Source organism: Pelobates fuscus, chromosome 6 (genome assembly GCF_036172605.1).
Source record: "Pelobates fuscus isolate aPelFus1 chromosome 6, aPelFus1.pri, whole genome shotgun sequence".
In the NCBI taxonomy this organism is placed as follows: domain Eukaryota; kingdom Metazoa; phylum Chordata; class Amphibia; order Anura; family Pelobatidae; genus Pelobates; species Pelobates fuscus.
This window is the reverse complement of record NC_086322.1, coordinates 289,545,155-289,562,177: the sequence shown is the minus strand read 5'-3', so window position 1 is coordinate 289,562,177 and position 17,023 is coordinate 289,545,155. Positions and strand designations below refer to the sequence as shown.

General features: G+C 43.8%; 1 protein-coding gene across 1 annotated transcript in view; it reads left to right on the top strand.

The window, feature by feature from the left end:
• JPH2 (junctophilin 2) overlaps positions 1–16,583 on the top strand; it is a 109,619-nt gene extending 93,036 nt beyond the window's left edge. Inside the window, exons 5-6 of the mRNA XM_063459419.1 lie at positions 12,391–12,480; positions 16,307–16,583. Of these exons, the coding sequence (XP_063315489.1) occupies positions 12,391–12,471 (81 nt within the window). The 3' untranslated portion in view covers positions 12,472–12,480; positions 16,307–16,583. The remainder of the gene's footprint in view (positions 1–12,390; positions 12,481–16,306) is intronic.
• The last annotated feature ends 440 nt before the right edge of the window (positions 16,584–17,023 follow it).

The window sequence follows — 17,023 nt, the reverse complement described above, 5'->3', positions numbered from 1 at the left end:
TTTTGTTTTCACTCTATATCCTTATTTACATTCCATCACCTCTACATTCAGTCAACTCTATATTGAATCTACATTCCACCACCTCTTTCAGTAATCTTTCTAACCAATCAATATGCCATCATCTCTACAAGCAATTCTCTCTCTGTCTACTCTTCATTCCCTCACCTCTACATTTACTCCCCTCACTTTGTCCAATATACATTCCATCACCTCTACAACCAATCATATCTCAGTCCAATCTACAATCTCAAACCTCTATGTAAAGAATCTATCTCTGTCCAATTTACATTCTATCACCTCTACATCCAGACACCTCACTCTGTGTCCACTCTAAATTACATTACCTGATTCTGTCCACTCTACATTCCATCCCCTTTATATTCAATTACTCTGTCCATGCTACCCCCTATTACCTCTACATTCAGTCACCTTACTGTGTCCAGTCTACAATCCAACCCCTGTACATTCAATCGTCTCTCTCTCTGTCTAATCTGTCCCAAACCTCTATGTTAATAAGCTATCTCTATCTAATTTACATTCCATCACATCTACAGTGAAACAACTCTCTGTCAAAGCTACATTCCCAAACGCCTATGTTGAATCATCTCTGTATCCAGTCTCTTCCATCACGTTTGTAGTAACCTCATTTCTCTAAATGCTTTTCTTTCTTCTAATTATATTCCAATATCTCTCTTGCCACAATCTATATTCTGTCTACATTCAAGCACCATATGCAATCTAAAGCCCATCAATCACTATTTTAGATTCATTCGGAAGCTGCATTCTTTTTTTTTTTTAGACAGAAGTGTGTTATATTTGAGCATGCTAGGGTGAACGTGCGTATATCATGGCTAGTTGCACTGAGGGTATGAGTATATAGCAGTACATTGTTGTGAAAGATGGCTGTCATGTTTAGGGTGTAGCTTGCACGTTATCAACTGTGTATTTATATCGTGAGTCGCCCCATGAGATGAGACTAGTGAATAACATAATACATGAACGGTTAAGGTAAAGGCATGTAAGGAACTACAACAATAAACTCTTTAGGAGGTGAAATAATGACATGTTTAAACGCTAGCTACTTTACGATTAGTTAATGTGCAGAGAGCAGTTCATGTGATCAAAGGCATGGTGTGGAGGATCGGCTATAGTGGGACATGCTTGGCAGGCTGCTGTTTACTGCTTGTGCTCATCCGATCCCTTCTGGGCGCCAGGTGCAGACCCTGGGAGTCCCTGATACCTGGAACAACAAAGGCAAGTCTCTGGCTGAGTGCCGGGTTCACGGCTTGAGGTGGTGGAAGCTTGTTTTGTCGGGTGGTCGGATCTGTCCCGGTGGTGCTTCACGTCCGGTGCGGGATTGTGGTAGCTTAAGGTGGAGGCGAGTGCTTGACGTGGGGCAGGCTCTGCATTTCTGTTTGTGCCTCCGCGCCTTTTGCGTTGGTGGATTTTAATGGGGACTGCTTCGCTTAGCTGTGGTGGAGCTTGTTGGGGCTGTGGTGGAGCTTGTTGGGGCTTCCTGCTTGTTATTTGCTTCCAAAATTGATTAAAGAGTCTGTCCAGCTTAGACTCAATATTCTGCCATGCTTTGCTGGTACCAGGAGGACATGCGCCTTCTGCCACATTAGGAGAGTCACAGATGAGTATGTCAGCCTGGGCGGCTGAGCTCTGTGCGTCCATTAGCTCCAGACAGCCTCTCAGGGGTGGACCGGGATAACCCCCACCGGTCCGAGGGGGGGGTAACGGAGCTCCTGCCGGGAAGTAGCTGCTCCTGGGCATCCCAGGATCGGGAGATCGGCCGCCTCTCCCGCCCGGTGAGCACCAGGCCACACTTGCCACGCGGAGGTAAGTAAGACTCTGTCGAGTTGCTGACCGCTATTAAGCATGTTGGGTCGGTCAGGTAGGAGCAACATTGCTGGGTCATCCCCTTCTGGGCTGAAATTTGCTTGTTGATAGCTGCTTAAAGTGAGATATTGAGGGAGCTCACACAAAGTGTGTCTTTCCTCCATGACAGTTAGGCCCCACCCCCCGGAAGCTGCCTTCTTAGTGAGAGGAGGGACAGTGTAGCTTCTGCTGATTTAATAGGGAAATCGATAGCTAGGCTAGTGTATTCAGTGTCCACTACAGTCCTGAAGGACTCATCTGATCTCTGCTGTAAGGACAGCACCCCAAAAAAACCTTTTTAGGGCTAGAACATCAGTCTGCTTTTTTTTTTTTATCCTGTGTAATCTAATTGCAGTTGCCTGCCTGCCAGCGTGTGTGTCAGGCTCACAGCGTATACTGTGCCCACTTGCCCAGTGCCACTACTCATATCTGGTGTCACAATAGCTTGCATTTAAAAAACAAAAAAAAATTTTTGACTGTAACATAATAGCAGTCAGTTTCCTTCACACGTGTGCGTTTCAGGGCCTGCCAGGGCACAGTGTCACACCAGTGCAACTCATATCTGGTGTAACAGTAGTGTACATTAAAAAAAAAAATAGAAATTTGACTGTGAAATAATAGCAGTCAGTTTCCTTCACACGTGTGCGTTTCAGGGCCTGCCAGGGCACAGTGTCACACGAGTGCAACTCATATCTGGTGTAACAGTAGTGTACATTTTAAAAAAAATACAATTTTGACTGTAATAGATTGAATAGCAGTTAGTTGTCTGCAAGCGTGTGTGTCAGGCCTACAGCGTCTACTCTGCCAACTTCTGCCAGTGCACAGTGCCACTCATATCTGTTGTCACAGTAGCTCACAGTGTCACACCAGTGCAACTCATATCTGGTGTAACAGTAGTGTACATTAAAAAAAATAAATAAAAAAATAGAAATTTGACTGTGAAATAATATCAGTCAGTTTCCTTCACACGTGTGCGTTTCAGGGCCTGCCAGGGCACAGTGTCACACGAGTGCAACTCATATCTGGTGTAACAGTAGTGTACATTTTAAAAAAAATACAATTTTGACTGTAATAGATTGAATAGCAGTTAGTTGTCTGCAAGCGTGTGTGTCAGGCCTACAGCGTCTACTCTGCCAACTTCTGCCAGTGCACAGTGCCACTCATATCTGTTGTCACAGTAGCTTGCACGCATAGTACCACTAATCGAAAAAAAATGACAGGCAGAGGCAGGCCACCCCGCAGGGGCCGTCATGGTCGTGGTGCTGTGATTCCCTTTGGCCCTAGAATAATGCCCAGTGTTCAGAGGCCACGTACCCTGAACTCGAAAAGCTCTGAGGACATAGTTGACTGGGTAACACAGGACACCCAATCTTCTACAGCTTACGCTCGGAACCTTGACGCACCATCCTCCTCCAGCTTAGCTTCGGGCAACTCTCATGTTACCACTCGCCCGCCTGTCGCCACCACCAACACTAGCACCACAGCCGCTTCACTTGATCTGTCAGAGGAGTTATTTACACATCAGTTGGAAGAAATGAGTGATGCGCAACCATTATTGCCAGAGGATGTTGATAACAGGGATATGTCTCAGTCAGGCAGCATTACACACATGGACATACAGTGTGATGATGTTGTACCCGCTGCTGCTTCCTTTGCTGAGTAGTCAGTTACAAGTGAAGCGGTTGATGACGATGCGTCTGTGGATGTCACGTGGGTGCCCGCTAGAAGAGAAGAAGAACAGGGGGAAAGTTCAGATGGGGAGACAGAGAGGAGGAGGAGACGAGTTGGAAGCAGGGGGAGGTCGTCGCAAGGAGCTAGTGGCACAGTCAGACAGCATGCTGTTGCCACCACCAGAATGCCGTCATTGCAGAGCTCAGCAGTGTCCATTATTTTTGTGTGTCTGCCTCTGACAACAGCGATGCCATTTGCAGCCTGTGCCAAAAGAAACTGAGTCGTGGGAAGTCCAACACCCACCTAGGTACAACTGCTTTGCGAAGGCACATGATCGCACATCACAAACACCTATGGGATCAACACATGAGTACAAGCAGCACACAAACTCAAAGCCGCCATCCTCCTCCTGGTCCAGCATCTTCAGCCACGTCAACTACTGCTGTCCTCCTTGCCCCCTCTCAACCATCCGCCACTCTGTCTCTCGCCTTGAGCAGTCCCTGCTCATCTGCCCACAGTCAGGTGTCTGTCAAGGACATGTTTGAGCGTAAGAAGCCAATGTCACAAAGTCACCCCCTTGCCCGGCATCTGACAGCTGGCTTGTCTGAACTCTTAGCCCGCCAGCTTTTACCATACAAGCTGGTGGAGTCTGAGGCATTCCAAAAATTTGTAGCTATTGGGACACCGCAGTGGAAGGTTTCTTTGCACAAAAGGCAATCCCCAACCTGTACTCGATTGTGCAAAAGGAAGTAATGGCATGTCTGGCACACGGTGTTGGGGCAAGGGTCCATCTGACCACTGATATCTGGTCTTCAAAGCATGGTCAGGGCAGTTATATCACCTACACTGCGCATTGGGTAAACCTGCTGACGGCTGCCAAGCATGGAATGCGTGGCTCTGCAGAGGAGTTGGTGACACCGCCACGACTTGCAGGCAAGCCTGCTGCCACCTCCTATACTCCTCCTACTCCATCCTACTCCATCCTCTTCCATAACCTCCTTGGCTGAGTCCTCTTCTGCTGCTGCATCTTGCTCCACATCAACGGCACCCCCCCAGCTCCCGAGGTACTATTCCACATCCCGAATACGGCAGTGTCACGACGTCTTGGGGTTGACTTGCCTGAAAGCAGAGAGTCACACCGGACCAGCACTCCTGTCCGCCCTGAATGCACAGGTGGATCAGTGGCTGACTCTGCACCAACTGGAGATCGGCAAAGTGGTTTGTGACAACGGAAGAAATTTGTTGGCGGCATTGAATTTGGGCAAGTTGACACATGTGCTGTGCATGGCACATGTGTGTAATCTGATCGTACAACGCTTTGTGCATAAGTACTCAGGCTTACAGGACGTCCTGAAGCAGGCCAGGAAGGTGTGTGGCCATTTCAGGCGTTCCTACACGGCCATGGCGCACTTTTCAGATATCTAGCGGCGAAACAACATGCCAGTGAGGCACTTGATTTGCGACAGCCCGACACATTGGAATTCAACACTCCTACTGTTCGACCGCCTGCTCCAACAAGAAAAAGTCGTTAACGACTATTTGTATGACCGGGGTGCTAGGACAGCCTCTGCGGAGCTGGGAATTTTTTTGCCACGTTACTGGACGCTCATGCGCAATGCCTGCGCAATGCCTCCTTTTGAGGAGGTGAAAAACCTAGTCAGTCGCACCGAAGGCACCATCAGCGACATCATACCATTTGTTTTCTTTCTGGAGCGTGCCCTGCGAAGAGTGCTGGATCAGGCCGTAGATGAGCGTGAAGAGGAAGAGGAAGAGTTGTGGTCACCATCACCACCAGAAACAGCCTTATCAGCATCGCTTGCTGGACCTGCGGCAATGCTGGAAGAGGATTGTGAGGAAGCAGAGTCAGAGGAGGAGTGTGGCTTTGAGGAGGATGAGGAAGACCAACCACAACAGGCATCCCAGGGTGCTCGTTGTCACCTATCTGGTACCCGTGGTGTTGTACGTGGCTGGGGGGAAGAACATACCTTCAGTGAGATCACTGAGGATGAGGAACGGGACATGAGTAGCTCGGCATCCAACCTTGTGCAAATGGGGTCTTTCATGCTGTCGTGCCTGTTGAGGGACCCTCGTATAAAAAGGCTGAAGAAGAACGACCTGTACTGGGTGTCCACGCTACTAGACCCCCGGTATAAGCAGAAGGTGCCTGAAATGTTACCGAATTACCACAAGTCGGAAAGGATGCAGCAGTTCCAAAATTAATTAAAAAGTATGCTTTACACAGCGTATAAGGGTGATGTCTCAGCACAACGGGAATCTAACAGGGAAAGAGGTGAAAGTAATCCTCCTCCTCCCACGACCACGCCGGCAAGGACAGGACGCTTTACAGATGTGTTGTTGATGGACGACATGCAGAGCTTTTTAAGTCCTACGCATCACCACAGCCCTTCGGGGTCCACCCTCAGAGAAGGACTCGACCGACAGGTAGCAGACTACCTCGCCTTAACTGCAGATATCGACACTCTGAGGAGCGATGAACCCCTTGACTACTGGGTGTGCAGGCTTGACCTGTGGCCTGAGCTATCCCAATTTGCGATAGAACTTCTGGCCTGCCCCGCTTCAAGTGTCCTGTCAGAAAGGACCTTCAGTGCAGCAGGAGGTATTGTCACTGAGAAGAGAAGTCGCCTAGGTCAAAAAAGTCTAGATTGAGGGGGTGTGGCCTGACCACTGGAGAGGAAAGTCGCATGGCCTCAGAGCTCCGGCGAAACGATAAAAACAAACCCCTAAAAACCGAGACAAAGGGCACCCAAAAGACCCTAACATAGCTCTAATGGGCAAGAAGATGAAAAGACTAAAGCCCGACAGACCCCAACAGGGGCGAAGCATCGGGGACCTCTGGCAGCAAGCACAAGGCGTCCAGGAGGCCGCAATGGCGTCCCTTCATGGCGGCTGCTCCGACTTCTCCGACGGAGTTTCGGATGAGGAAGATGGAGACCACATACAGACAGCAGTGCGGCAGCCAACAGCGAGGACGGAACCCCCACACAAGGCACCCGATGCTGCTCCAGTGACACTGGCAGCCATCAGGGAGATCATGGCGGACTTCCAATCGAAAATCTCAGCGGATGTGGCCTTGCTCCGACAAGACCTGCGGGGACTGACAGACCGTCTCGGTGAGATGGAAAATACCACGCAGACCCATACAACACAAATCTTCGACCTGAGGCAGAAAGTTGAAGAGCTCACACAACAGAGCTGCAATCACGAGAAAACCTTTGACACACTAGAGGACAAACGAAGGCAGAAAAACTTGAAAATCAGGGGAGTAGGGATGTCGGTACCGCCAGACGAACTCCCACATTTTGCCAGGCGACTCCTGACGGCCATACTTGTGCCGAAGCAAGCTAAAGCGACACAAATCGAGGGAATATTCCGTCTACCAATACCTGCCAAGGCACCACCCGCAGCTCCGGGCGACATAGTGCTACAATTCCAAAGCATCAGGGACAAAGCAGCCGTAATGGCGGCCACCAGGGGACATACCCCATACAACTTCGAGGGGATGGCCCTGACATTTTTCGCGGATTTATCCGGGGGAACCCTTGCTTGGAGGCGGACCCTCCGACCCCTTACTTCCCAACTACGTGAGAAGAATATCAGTTACCGCTGGAGCCAAGCACGGCACTTATCATACCTCACGGGGAAACGGTCATCACTATTCATGACTTGCCTGATGCAGCACACCACCTGCAGGCGTTAGGACTGCCACTGGACTTGCTCCGTCCAACGAACCCACACGGCTGGAATCCCGAGGCCACACGGGACTTTGTACCCAGGGTCAAGGCCCACACCTCTCGGGCTGTGGTCACAACCTGAACACACAAACGATCAACCCGGCAAAACCGGGATGAACCCTGACAATACCTGGCCACCAGCACAACTGGACCCCGTCCCTCATGTTGAACTGTCAGCACGCCCACAACCTAGAGCACACGGAGGCATAATACCCAAGCCTCTGCCACTGGGGCCGAGACATCGCCCTGACCCGCCACTTACCGTGGAACTGCTCTCCCACCACCTGTTGCCCCAACAAAGGGAACTTATACCTACGGTGCTCGGAACCTGCCAACTCAGTTTACCCATACCTGATACCGGCACCCCAGCCACGGAATACCCACAGCTGACTTCCACTCGACCAAAAGTGACTCATACCACAGTTTTGCTTTTTCATTTTATTTTCCTACTGTTACACTCCTTCATTAGCTTGGATTTTGTTTATTTTTAGTAGGATCCATAAAGTACCAGGCTTGGGCCACAGAGCACAAGCCACTCTCCAGTCTGATCCCACCGAGCCATTAATACCTAATTTGACTCATAAAAATAACACTTTGTTTTACTTGCACCCACCAACTGTATATTTCTCTATTGTACCAGCACAGTTTAACTATCTTATTTAACTAAGCCTTGTTAAGCCTTTTTACCCCTAAGAGTCAAAAGTAGTTTCAGCTTTATTGTCATAAGGCCAAAGATGGCAACGTAGCCAGTACGCCTAGGATCTCTTGTTTTGATTATATACACCCTCCGCAAGCCCATCACTACAACGGGGTTCTCCACAACATGCTTCCCCATGAGGTGTCATATAATCGCATGATGCGGTACTTACCCATATGTCTAGTTTGCTCCGTCTGTTTAAATATTGTGTTTAACATGTATAACAGGAGAGACCTAGCCTGGGCCAACTGAATTTGTAGCCACAGAGGGGGCCCCAACCTGACATCCACTTACTGCTCCACACGACTGATATATGTACAACATAGGACTCCGCTCAGAACCGCGATCTAGACCCAAGCTAAACATGCGATAGATCGCTACCTAGTGCCGTGTAACTGCTACACCGATAGGCACAGTTTTCCTAGTCAATGGGGAACGCTATGGCGCTCCAACCGGTATAAAATCTATAGAGGAACGGAAGGCTTATCCGTCCGTACACCTGACAGCCGGTATAAACCCCAGTAGACACTCGTCAATTCACAAAATAATCATAATATAATACACGGTAATCGAAATGTCATAGCAGAGGCTAAGCTCCTTCACCACAAGCTGTTTACCACCTGACTTCACCACATACATATATATAAAAATTGTGCTAGTTTTTCTTGTACCTTGATGTTATAATGTTTGAAATGTGCTAGAGGACTACCTTTGGGGTACCTCACGAGCAATTGTTGTAAACTTACGCACTACAAAAATAAAGAATTTAAAATAAAAAAAGTCTAGATTACCTCACCTTTATTAAGATGAATGAGGGATGGATCCCAAAGGGACTGACAGTGGGCGATACATTCGACTAAAAAAGGCCTGATGAGGGGGACGTAACAGGGATTAAACTGATAGGAATAGTACTACTTAACAAACCACTCCTATCTGGTGGCACATTAGATTGCACGCACAGAGCCCCATATTTGAAGTAGGAGGACCGACCAAGCATCTTTTTCCATCTCCCGGTTCCTAAAATCGATGCCATATACACGTTCCCTGATAGGGGACGTAACAGGGATTAAACTGATAGGAATAGTACTACTTAACACACCTTATAATAACGCAGAGAGAGGCAACGCAGAGAGAGGAGTCTGAAGAAGAGGAGTCAGAGGAGGAAGGTGGCTTTGAGGAGGTGGAAGACCAAACACAGCAGGCGTCCCAGGGGGCTTGTTGTCACCTTTCGGGGACACTTGGTCTTGTACGTGGCTACGTGGAGGAAGAGACCTTCAATGACATCAGTGAGGACAAGGAACGGGACATGGCTAGCTTGGTATCCAACCTTGTGCAAATGGGGAGTTTGCGGTTGTGCAAATGACTGTTTGCTGTGCGTTAAACGGGGAGTTTGGTCTGTCACTGTGAAGCGGGCGTAACCCTTACACTACCTGATCGATACAACATCATACCTCATGTTTTAAAGCATGTTATTCCAAACAATTTAGGAATGTTAGGTGATTTATGCCCTTTATGGATTATAACCAGACTCTGCATCAACTATGAAATTTTCCATGGGAGTTTTGCCATGGATCCCTCTCCGGCATGCCACAGTCCAGGTGTTAGTCCCCTTGAAGCAACTTTTCCATCACTATTGTGGCCAGAAAGAGTCCCTGTGGGTTTTAAAATTCGCCTGCCTATTGAAGTCTATGGACGGAAAATTTTATGTTCGCGACATCTCTACTTAAATTATTAGATCTATGTATTTAAGTTTAAATTCGATCAGCTCTCTCTTTCTAATCTACATTCCTTCACCTCTACATTCAATCAAGTCTCCCACTGCAATGTGCACCCCATCACTTTTACATTCCATCAACTCTCGTAATGTAATTTGCGTTCTATTTATTGTCATGCTGAAATCTGAATTTCGTTAAAAGGATACTCTACTGCTCAAATGTAAAAAAAAAATATCACTATTTAATAATACATGCTTTCATTGGTAGTATATCTAGAAACAGCTTGCAAAAGCTGCAGATCTCTTGTCTGCAGCCTTTCCAAGCCCTCCCCTTCTAACTTCGCCCAGACTTTCTGTTGCTTTCCAATCACAGACTTCCCAATGCAGCTCATTGAGAAGTCTTTGCCAGGCATCTGTACTGGTTAATTGCTGCCACTTGAGTTTACTGACACTGAGCTAAACAACCAGGAAGTGACAGGGCCCGTTGTGTGATTGACAGCAATGGGTTAGTTTGTAAAAGTGCCAATTTCTATTGAAATCTGCACTTTTCATAGAATGAAAAAAGAAGACACACTCGTCACACATAAAGCCTTTTTAGAAAGCTATAGTGATTTAGAGATCCGAAGTGTCCCTTTAAATCAACATTTTGCCAACTCTCTTACTGTAACCTACATTCCATCACCTCTACATGGTAACAAATTTCTTGCTGCTATTTACATTTCACTACTGTTACATTCCACTAACTCTAACTATAGTCTACATTCCATCTCCTATACATTCCATCAACTCATATTGCAACCTACATACCCTCATCTCTACATCCCACAATCACTAGATTACCATATTAATATCTTCAATCTACAACCCATACCTTTATAACCACTACATTGTCAATTCCATCGCCCTTTCATTCCATCATACATATATTCCATCTCTACATTCTGCGATTGCTACATCAACTCATTCCTATGTTTGAGGTCATATATATATTTATTTATTAATGCAAGCTACATTCTGTCCATTCTGTAATCTATACCATAACTCAGATAACTTGCTTTATACATTTCAGAATCCAAAAAAAATCTAACTCTAAGAATAAAGGTCTTCGTAATCAAATCTATGGTATTTTAGTCCATGAATACTATTCTGGTTGCAGCTCTAAAGGTTATGCATCTATTAAATTTAGTTCACTGTGGAATTAACATATTGAAAGTGCCCAGACATAAAATATCCTCATTTAGCTGAAAATGCATTTGCTGGTAATAATATCTTAATCAGTGATAGACTATAACAAGAATGCATTTAATTACTTTGAGTAGTTAACCAAATATTGACATTACAGAGACATATAGGAAGTGTCATTCTAGTGTTTTACTTCATAATTATTATTATTATTTTTTTTTTAAAAAGCATTTTATTAAAAGCTTAACTCCTGAAATGTAATTTGACAGTAGCAGACAGTAGCAGACAGTAGCAGACTTTCTCTGTAGAGATTGTAACTATATAGCTATACTGCAAGTCTTTTAGTGTTTTGGCCCTATTTGTTTAAAGGGACACTATAGGCACCAAAACAGCTTAATGAAGCTGTTGGGAGTTGTCACTTTGTTTATACAGTCATAGTTATGCCTTGCTGCATGTCACTTACACAGCCTTCCTAAACACTTCCTGTAAAGAGTCAACTGATGTTTACACTTCCTTTACCGCAAATTATGTTTAGTTTAGAACTTATTATCTCCTGCTCTGTTAATAACATTCTAGAACCTGTTGGAGCCTCCTGTGTGTGATTAAAGTTAAATTTGCAGAGCAGGAGATTAAAACCATCTGAATAAAAATGAAACCATTTCTTTCATGCAGGCTGTTTAAGTCACAGCTAGGGGTGGTGCAGCGAAGGCTGCATAAACAGAAACAAAAGTGATGTAACTCTTAAATGGCAGAGAATTGAGATGTGAAACTGCATGGGGTATGATATATACATCAAAACTGCTTCATTAACTTTAAATTGTTTTAATGCTTATAGTATTCCATAAAGGCATCGTTTGTCTATGTTTGAGAATTCTGCATGTGTTATGTATGGGTGCGGTGGCTGTGGAGGTTCTGTGTGTGCATCTATGTGCTGTGCAGGTTTTGTGTATGTGTTGGGGCTGTCCACTCTCAGCCAATGAATGCAACTCTGTGCGTAGAAATAGGCACAGAATTGACATGAATCAGGCCAAAACTCTAGCCCTGCAAAATGCTGCATATTCGGACTCCATGCACCATAATCACTTCTAATCACATCATTTTAGACTTTATTTTTCCAAATTCTCTGCCAGCGTTTTGATATCCTAACCTCCCAGATACATATATTCATGTTGTTTCCTGGTGTTAGCATCACTCCATACTGTTTAACTGAGAAAACACCATATTTAAAATCTTCTATATAAGGGCTAATTAGGGCAGTGGTTCCAAATCGAGTCTGCAAGGCACATTTATTCATACATTGTAGCTGAATAGCGTGATCCGTGAAGTCTTCCCATGAGTGATGGGAGTTATAATTGGCTCCAACATTGATTTTGAAATTAGAATGATGAGTTTGGGCCCCTACAGACACTCTGACTATCTAATATACCTGAATATCCATGTTTTGGTTTGTCACAACACCTTAATATTAAACTGTCCCTTTTACTGTCTTTCAGAGACCCGATATCATTATGATCTGCATGGTGATTTTATTGAATATTGGCTTGTCCATCCTATTTGTACATTTGCTGACATGAAGCAATGACGTAAGTATTGAATACATTACCAGGTAATATATTGCTGAAAGACAAAACAGAGCATGCAGGTTCACCACAAGGGAACATACAACGCTTCCTGGAGATATAGATAGTAGTATTGCTAAATATAAATATTAAGTAATTAACCTGGAGCAAAGTAAATGTCCTCTGAGATTCTCCAGTACAGTATTAAAAGAAAAATTAAATACAATACACTACAATAAACACCTTGTACAGTAAGCCTCCTATCTCAAAATAAGTATTGTACAAAGTCTCACAAGGCTGGTATCACAATAAAAATGAGCTTTAATAAATATACACATGTCAGCCCCTGTGAGAACAATTGATTGCTGCAGGGAAAGAGAGGCTATGTAGTCAATCAGTATACATAGCACCAAGTGGACCTAAGTGTCAAGATAATGTCAGCCTGTATGAGGCATGAAGGGCTATTTAAATTAGTCAAATAAAGCCTGTTGGGTGGCCAAGTGGCCAAATAGTTATTTACAATATAGCCAATTAGAGAAAGATGAAAAATGCTATTTGTCAGGGTGGCGGTCTGGTGCCCGGAACCCAGACACAGTGTCCAGGCGACGGCGCATGGACCAGGACCCATAATGCCTGATGTTAAGTGGGAGTCTTCAGCGTGGAGGTGGATTAGCAGGGTCTGGTGCAGGGTAACCGCACGCCCCCTGGTGTTGAGCACCAGCGTTTGTGCAGCCTCATACCAAGACCCTGAATCAGCTTAAGCGGATACCAGGAACTAGGAGCATGGAAATTAGCAGACCTCCAAGGAGCTGAATAAGGAGGCTCTGCAGCAAGATTGTATCCAGTACTAGAAACAAGGCAAGACTAGAGATAGGCACCAAACATGAAAACAAGACAGAACTAATAGAACCCAGAACCAGAGAAGGATAGCAAGCTAAACCCAGAACATATACACAAGACATGAGGAAAACATGAACATAACATGGGCATGACTGGATAGGACTGTACGTGGGCTGGGTATACAAACTAAAACAAGACTAGATAACATAGGCAAAACAAGAGGAGAAATAACTAAGTACTACATATGAAAATCATGGGGATTTAGTCACACTATATGATCATACATTGCATAAGCCTGCCAACAACGCCAATGTACCCCATATCTGGCAGGTCCTACACTGCCTAATGTATGCTAAAACAACCAAAATACATATATAGCACTTACCTGCAAGAAAGGGCAGAAGCCTTGAGGAGCTGCCTGCAGGAACACTGAAACAGAGTGAATGATGGAAAACAAACAGGTGTGGCAACATAAAACAAACATTTAAATTAAACCTGGAGACTGGGAATCCCAGGGATGGATTATAGGAATGAACTCAGAAATCCCAGCATAAAGAAAACCAGACATAGCATAGAAAACCAAAAAAACAAGGAAAACTAAGCAAGAATAGCAAAAAGAGTACTGGATACCAGAAGCCAAGTCCAGACATCAGAACAGAGCAGATCAGATCATGACACTATTACCAATAAAAGACTGGCAAAAAGTTAAACAATCAAAGCCTTACTCCCTGTTAAGCTTGCTAGACAGACATAGGAGGAAAGATCAGAAGTAAAAATCAAAGTAAGTGAACCATCAAAGCAACATGCTAACCATTAGTGAAAAATAAAGTGCCCAGTAATAAAACAAAAAGCAAAACCGCCCGACGCGCGTTTCGGTGCAGAACTACATGCACCTTTGTCAGGGGAAAAAAATGTAATTATATATATTGCTGCCATATTTATTTAGTTCTCCAACCACGTGAGACTTTATCATGAATCTGTCACCTTTATGTTTTAACAGAAGCATGTCCATCCATATGTAATGAATACTCAAGTTCACATGTGCAGGTCAGATCATGAGGGCCAGATTCTCACATGCTGCTATCTCCCCCACCCCCCCAAAAAATCCACCAAATGCAAATAGTCCACAATTTGAAGTCAGAAATTACATATGTCGCACCCTCTGCAAAAAAAATGAAAAAATGAAAAATAATGTATATATATATATATATATATATATATATATATATATATATATATACCAACAGAGTTGTGGTGGGGAAACAAGTGTGGATGAAAACCCCTTCCACCTAACAGTGCTCTCACTACTGCAAGGGATTCTGGGTAGACGTATGCAAATGAGCGCAACAAAGAACCACATTTTTGCCTCAATTCCACTTTATGAACTGGCTTGCTTTGGAGGCTTGGCGTTACTTGTGAAGTAACGCCAAGCCTCCAAAGCATGCCAGTAACCAACCTCATGCTGATGAGTTGAATTTACACCGAAACAGCTGTCCATGAGTGGTTCACTGGCTTTGCTCCTCTTCCTGAGTTGTGTTTCAAAGCTGTTGTTTACAGCAAACACATACTCCAAGAAATCCATGTATAGAGTGGAATTGAGGCAAAAATGTGGTTCTTTGTTGAGCTCATTTGCATTTGCCTACCCAGAATCCCCTGCAGTAGTGAGAGCACTGTTAAAGTTAGATTTCTGTTGGAAAGGCCTTATGACTTGACTGGTGTGTGTATTTGTGTTAAGCAATGTATTAACTATATATATATATATAATTAATTAATAAATAACACAATGAAAAAAAATTCTACAAAGTATATCCTAATAAAATGCCCACTTGTAATCATGTCATGTACCCTTATAAAACAGGCGCCTGTAGGCAGCTACCTATTGGTAAATCCATCCATGCTCCTAAGGCATTTTTTAAGCACATGCCCAAGTATGCATAAATGCTCCTGGAGCATCATGGATTGTCCACACTCTTTTAGATATGAAAGTCCGTCAGAGGTAACTGTTGTTTAAAATTCTTCAATAGCATTTTTTGGAGTGAAGAAACAAAAAAGAGAAGTGAACTCTCATCCCCAGCTGGAACTTAATGAAACTTAATGAAGGCTCCAAGTCTCACATTTTGCATTATCGGAGTCACCCATGATGACCTCTCGCCTCCAACTGGTTATAGAACTAAGTTTTATTTATATTCATTCTGTTCTATGTGGAGCAAGAGAAGAGAGCAGGGATAAAGAAATACTCGCCCTGAATAACCAGGGAGTGAACCTCTCCCAACATTAGTAGACCACAATTGGACTCTCCAGGGAAGTGTCTTGATAAATGAAGACCATAAAATAAAAGTACAAGTAAACATGGTTTAATAATGAAAGGAGGTCAACAGGTTGACCATGAGCATGTTCAAAATGCTTAGAAAGTGCCCAGGCATATACCTAGTGACGTAGGACATCTTACTAGTGACAGAACTCATTCAAAGATCTTCTCATGATGTGAGTGTGATGTGAGTGTTTATTTATTTTTTTTAATATCTTTTCCTGTGTCCCAGAAAAACAACAACCAGCATAATGGGCACATGTCCAAAACAATACAATCAGACAGAATTCAATACCTTTAACAAATATGGCAAATTAGTCCCACAAACATCCCTGGACAGGTTACAAGAGTGCATGGATTACATGACCCCACAAAAAGTAGACCTTATCGTCAACCTCCTCTACTGCTGAAGTCTGATTTCTTTATTCCAATACATATTGTTGACATTTTTGAAAACTATTGTTAGCTTTGGCAAAGGCCCAGTGAAGAAGAATTACAACGTAACATATGAAAATGTAAATATATTTTCCAATATTCACTCACAAGGAGGTAACTCCACCCAACCCAACGTATAATGAATTCACAGTTTTATATGTGATCTGTAAAGTTCCTTTACCAATTCGTGAACAATTATAGATATAAATAATATATGACAGATTATATATTTGTATTGACATATTTGGTTACATTTTGCTCACACAGGAAAGTTTATAATGAATACCATGGATCTCTCGAAGCTGCCTTTCAGAAAGATCACACGGAGAACCGTCTGAAAGAGGAAAAGTCGTTTTGTACCTTGACAAAGAAATAAAGGCGCTGAGAGTCGTGGATAATGAACAGAAATTCAATTCTTCACATATGCCTGTTTCGTTCAAGCAATGACAGGAAACAGACTACCGATACTTCTTCTATGAGGTGTCGCACCACACTGTGAGGTTAAACTGGCCTTGTTGGCAAATAAAGAATTTGTTTATCAATATTATTTTGAAAAAGCTAATATATTTCTCGGCACTGTCCAAAGGGTGGACGAAACATACAAGTAAAATCAACAAGACGAGTTTGACTTACAAGAACAAGAGATAGGGTGAAGGCCCAGCTCAAAAGAGCTTAACATCTAAAGCTTAAGCTGACATACTTTACTATTATGATTACATTTTTTAAAAAATATGTGAATTCACTAATAAGCAAAACTAAATCTTTGCTACACAAAGTTTAGGAATTCTTAGAATGGAAATATTTACGTGCTTGGGTGGGGTAGTGTTTGAAAGAGACTCTGATCCATGTAGATTTTATCTCCTTAGTTTATTTTTTTTATTTTTTTTTTTAGAAAGGTTTATTCTGCGTCCGGGGATTTAGTTTAGCAAATCTTATGATGTAGGAAGAAGGAGATGATATGTTTACACTTATTCACTCTAAAAA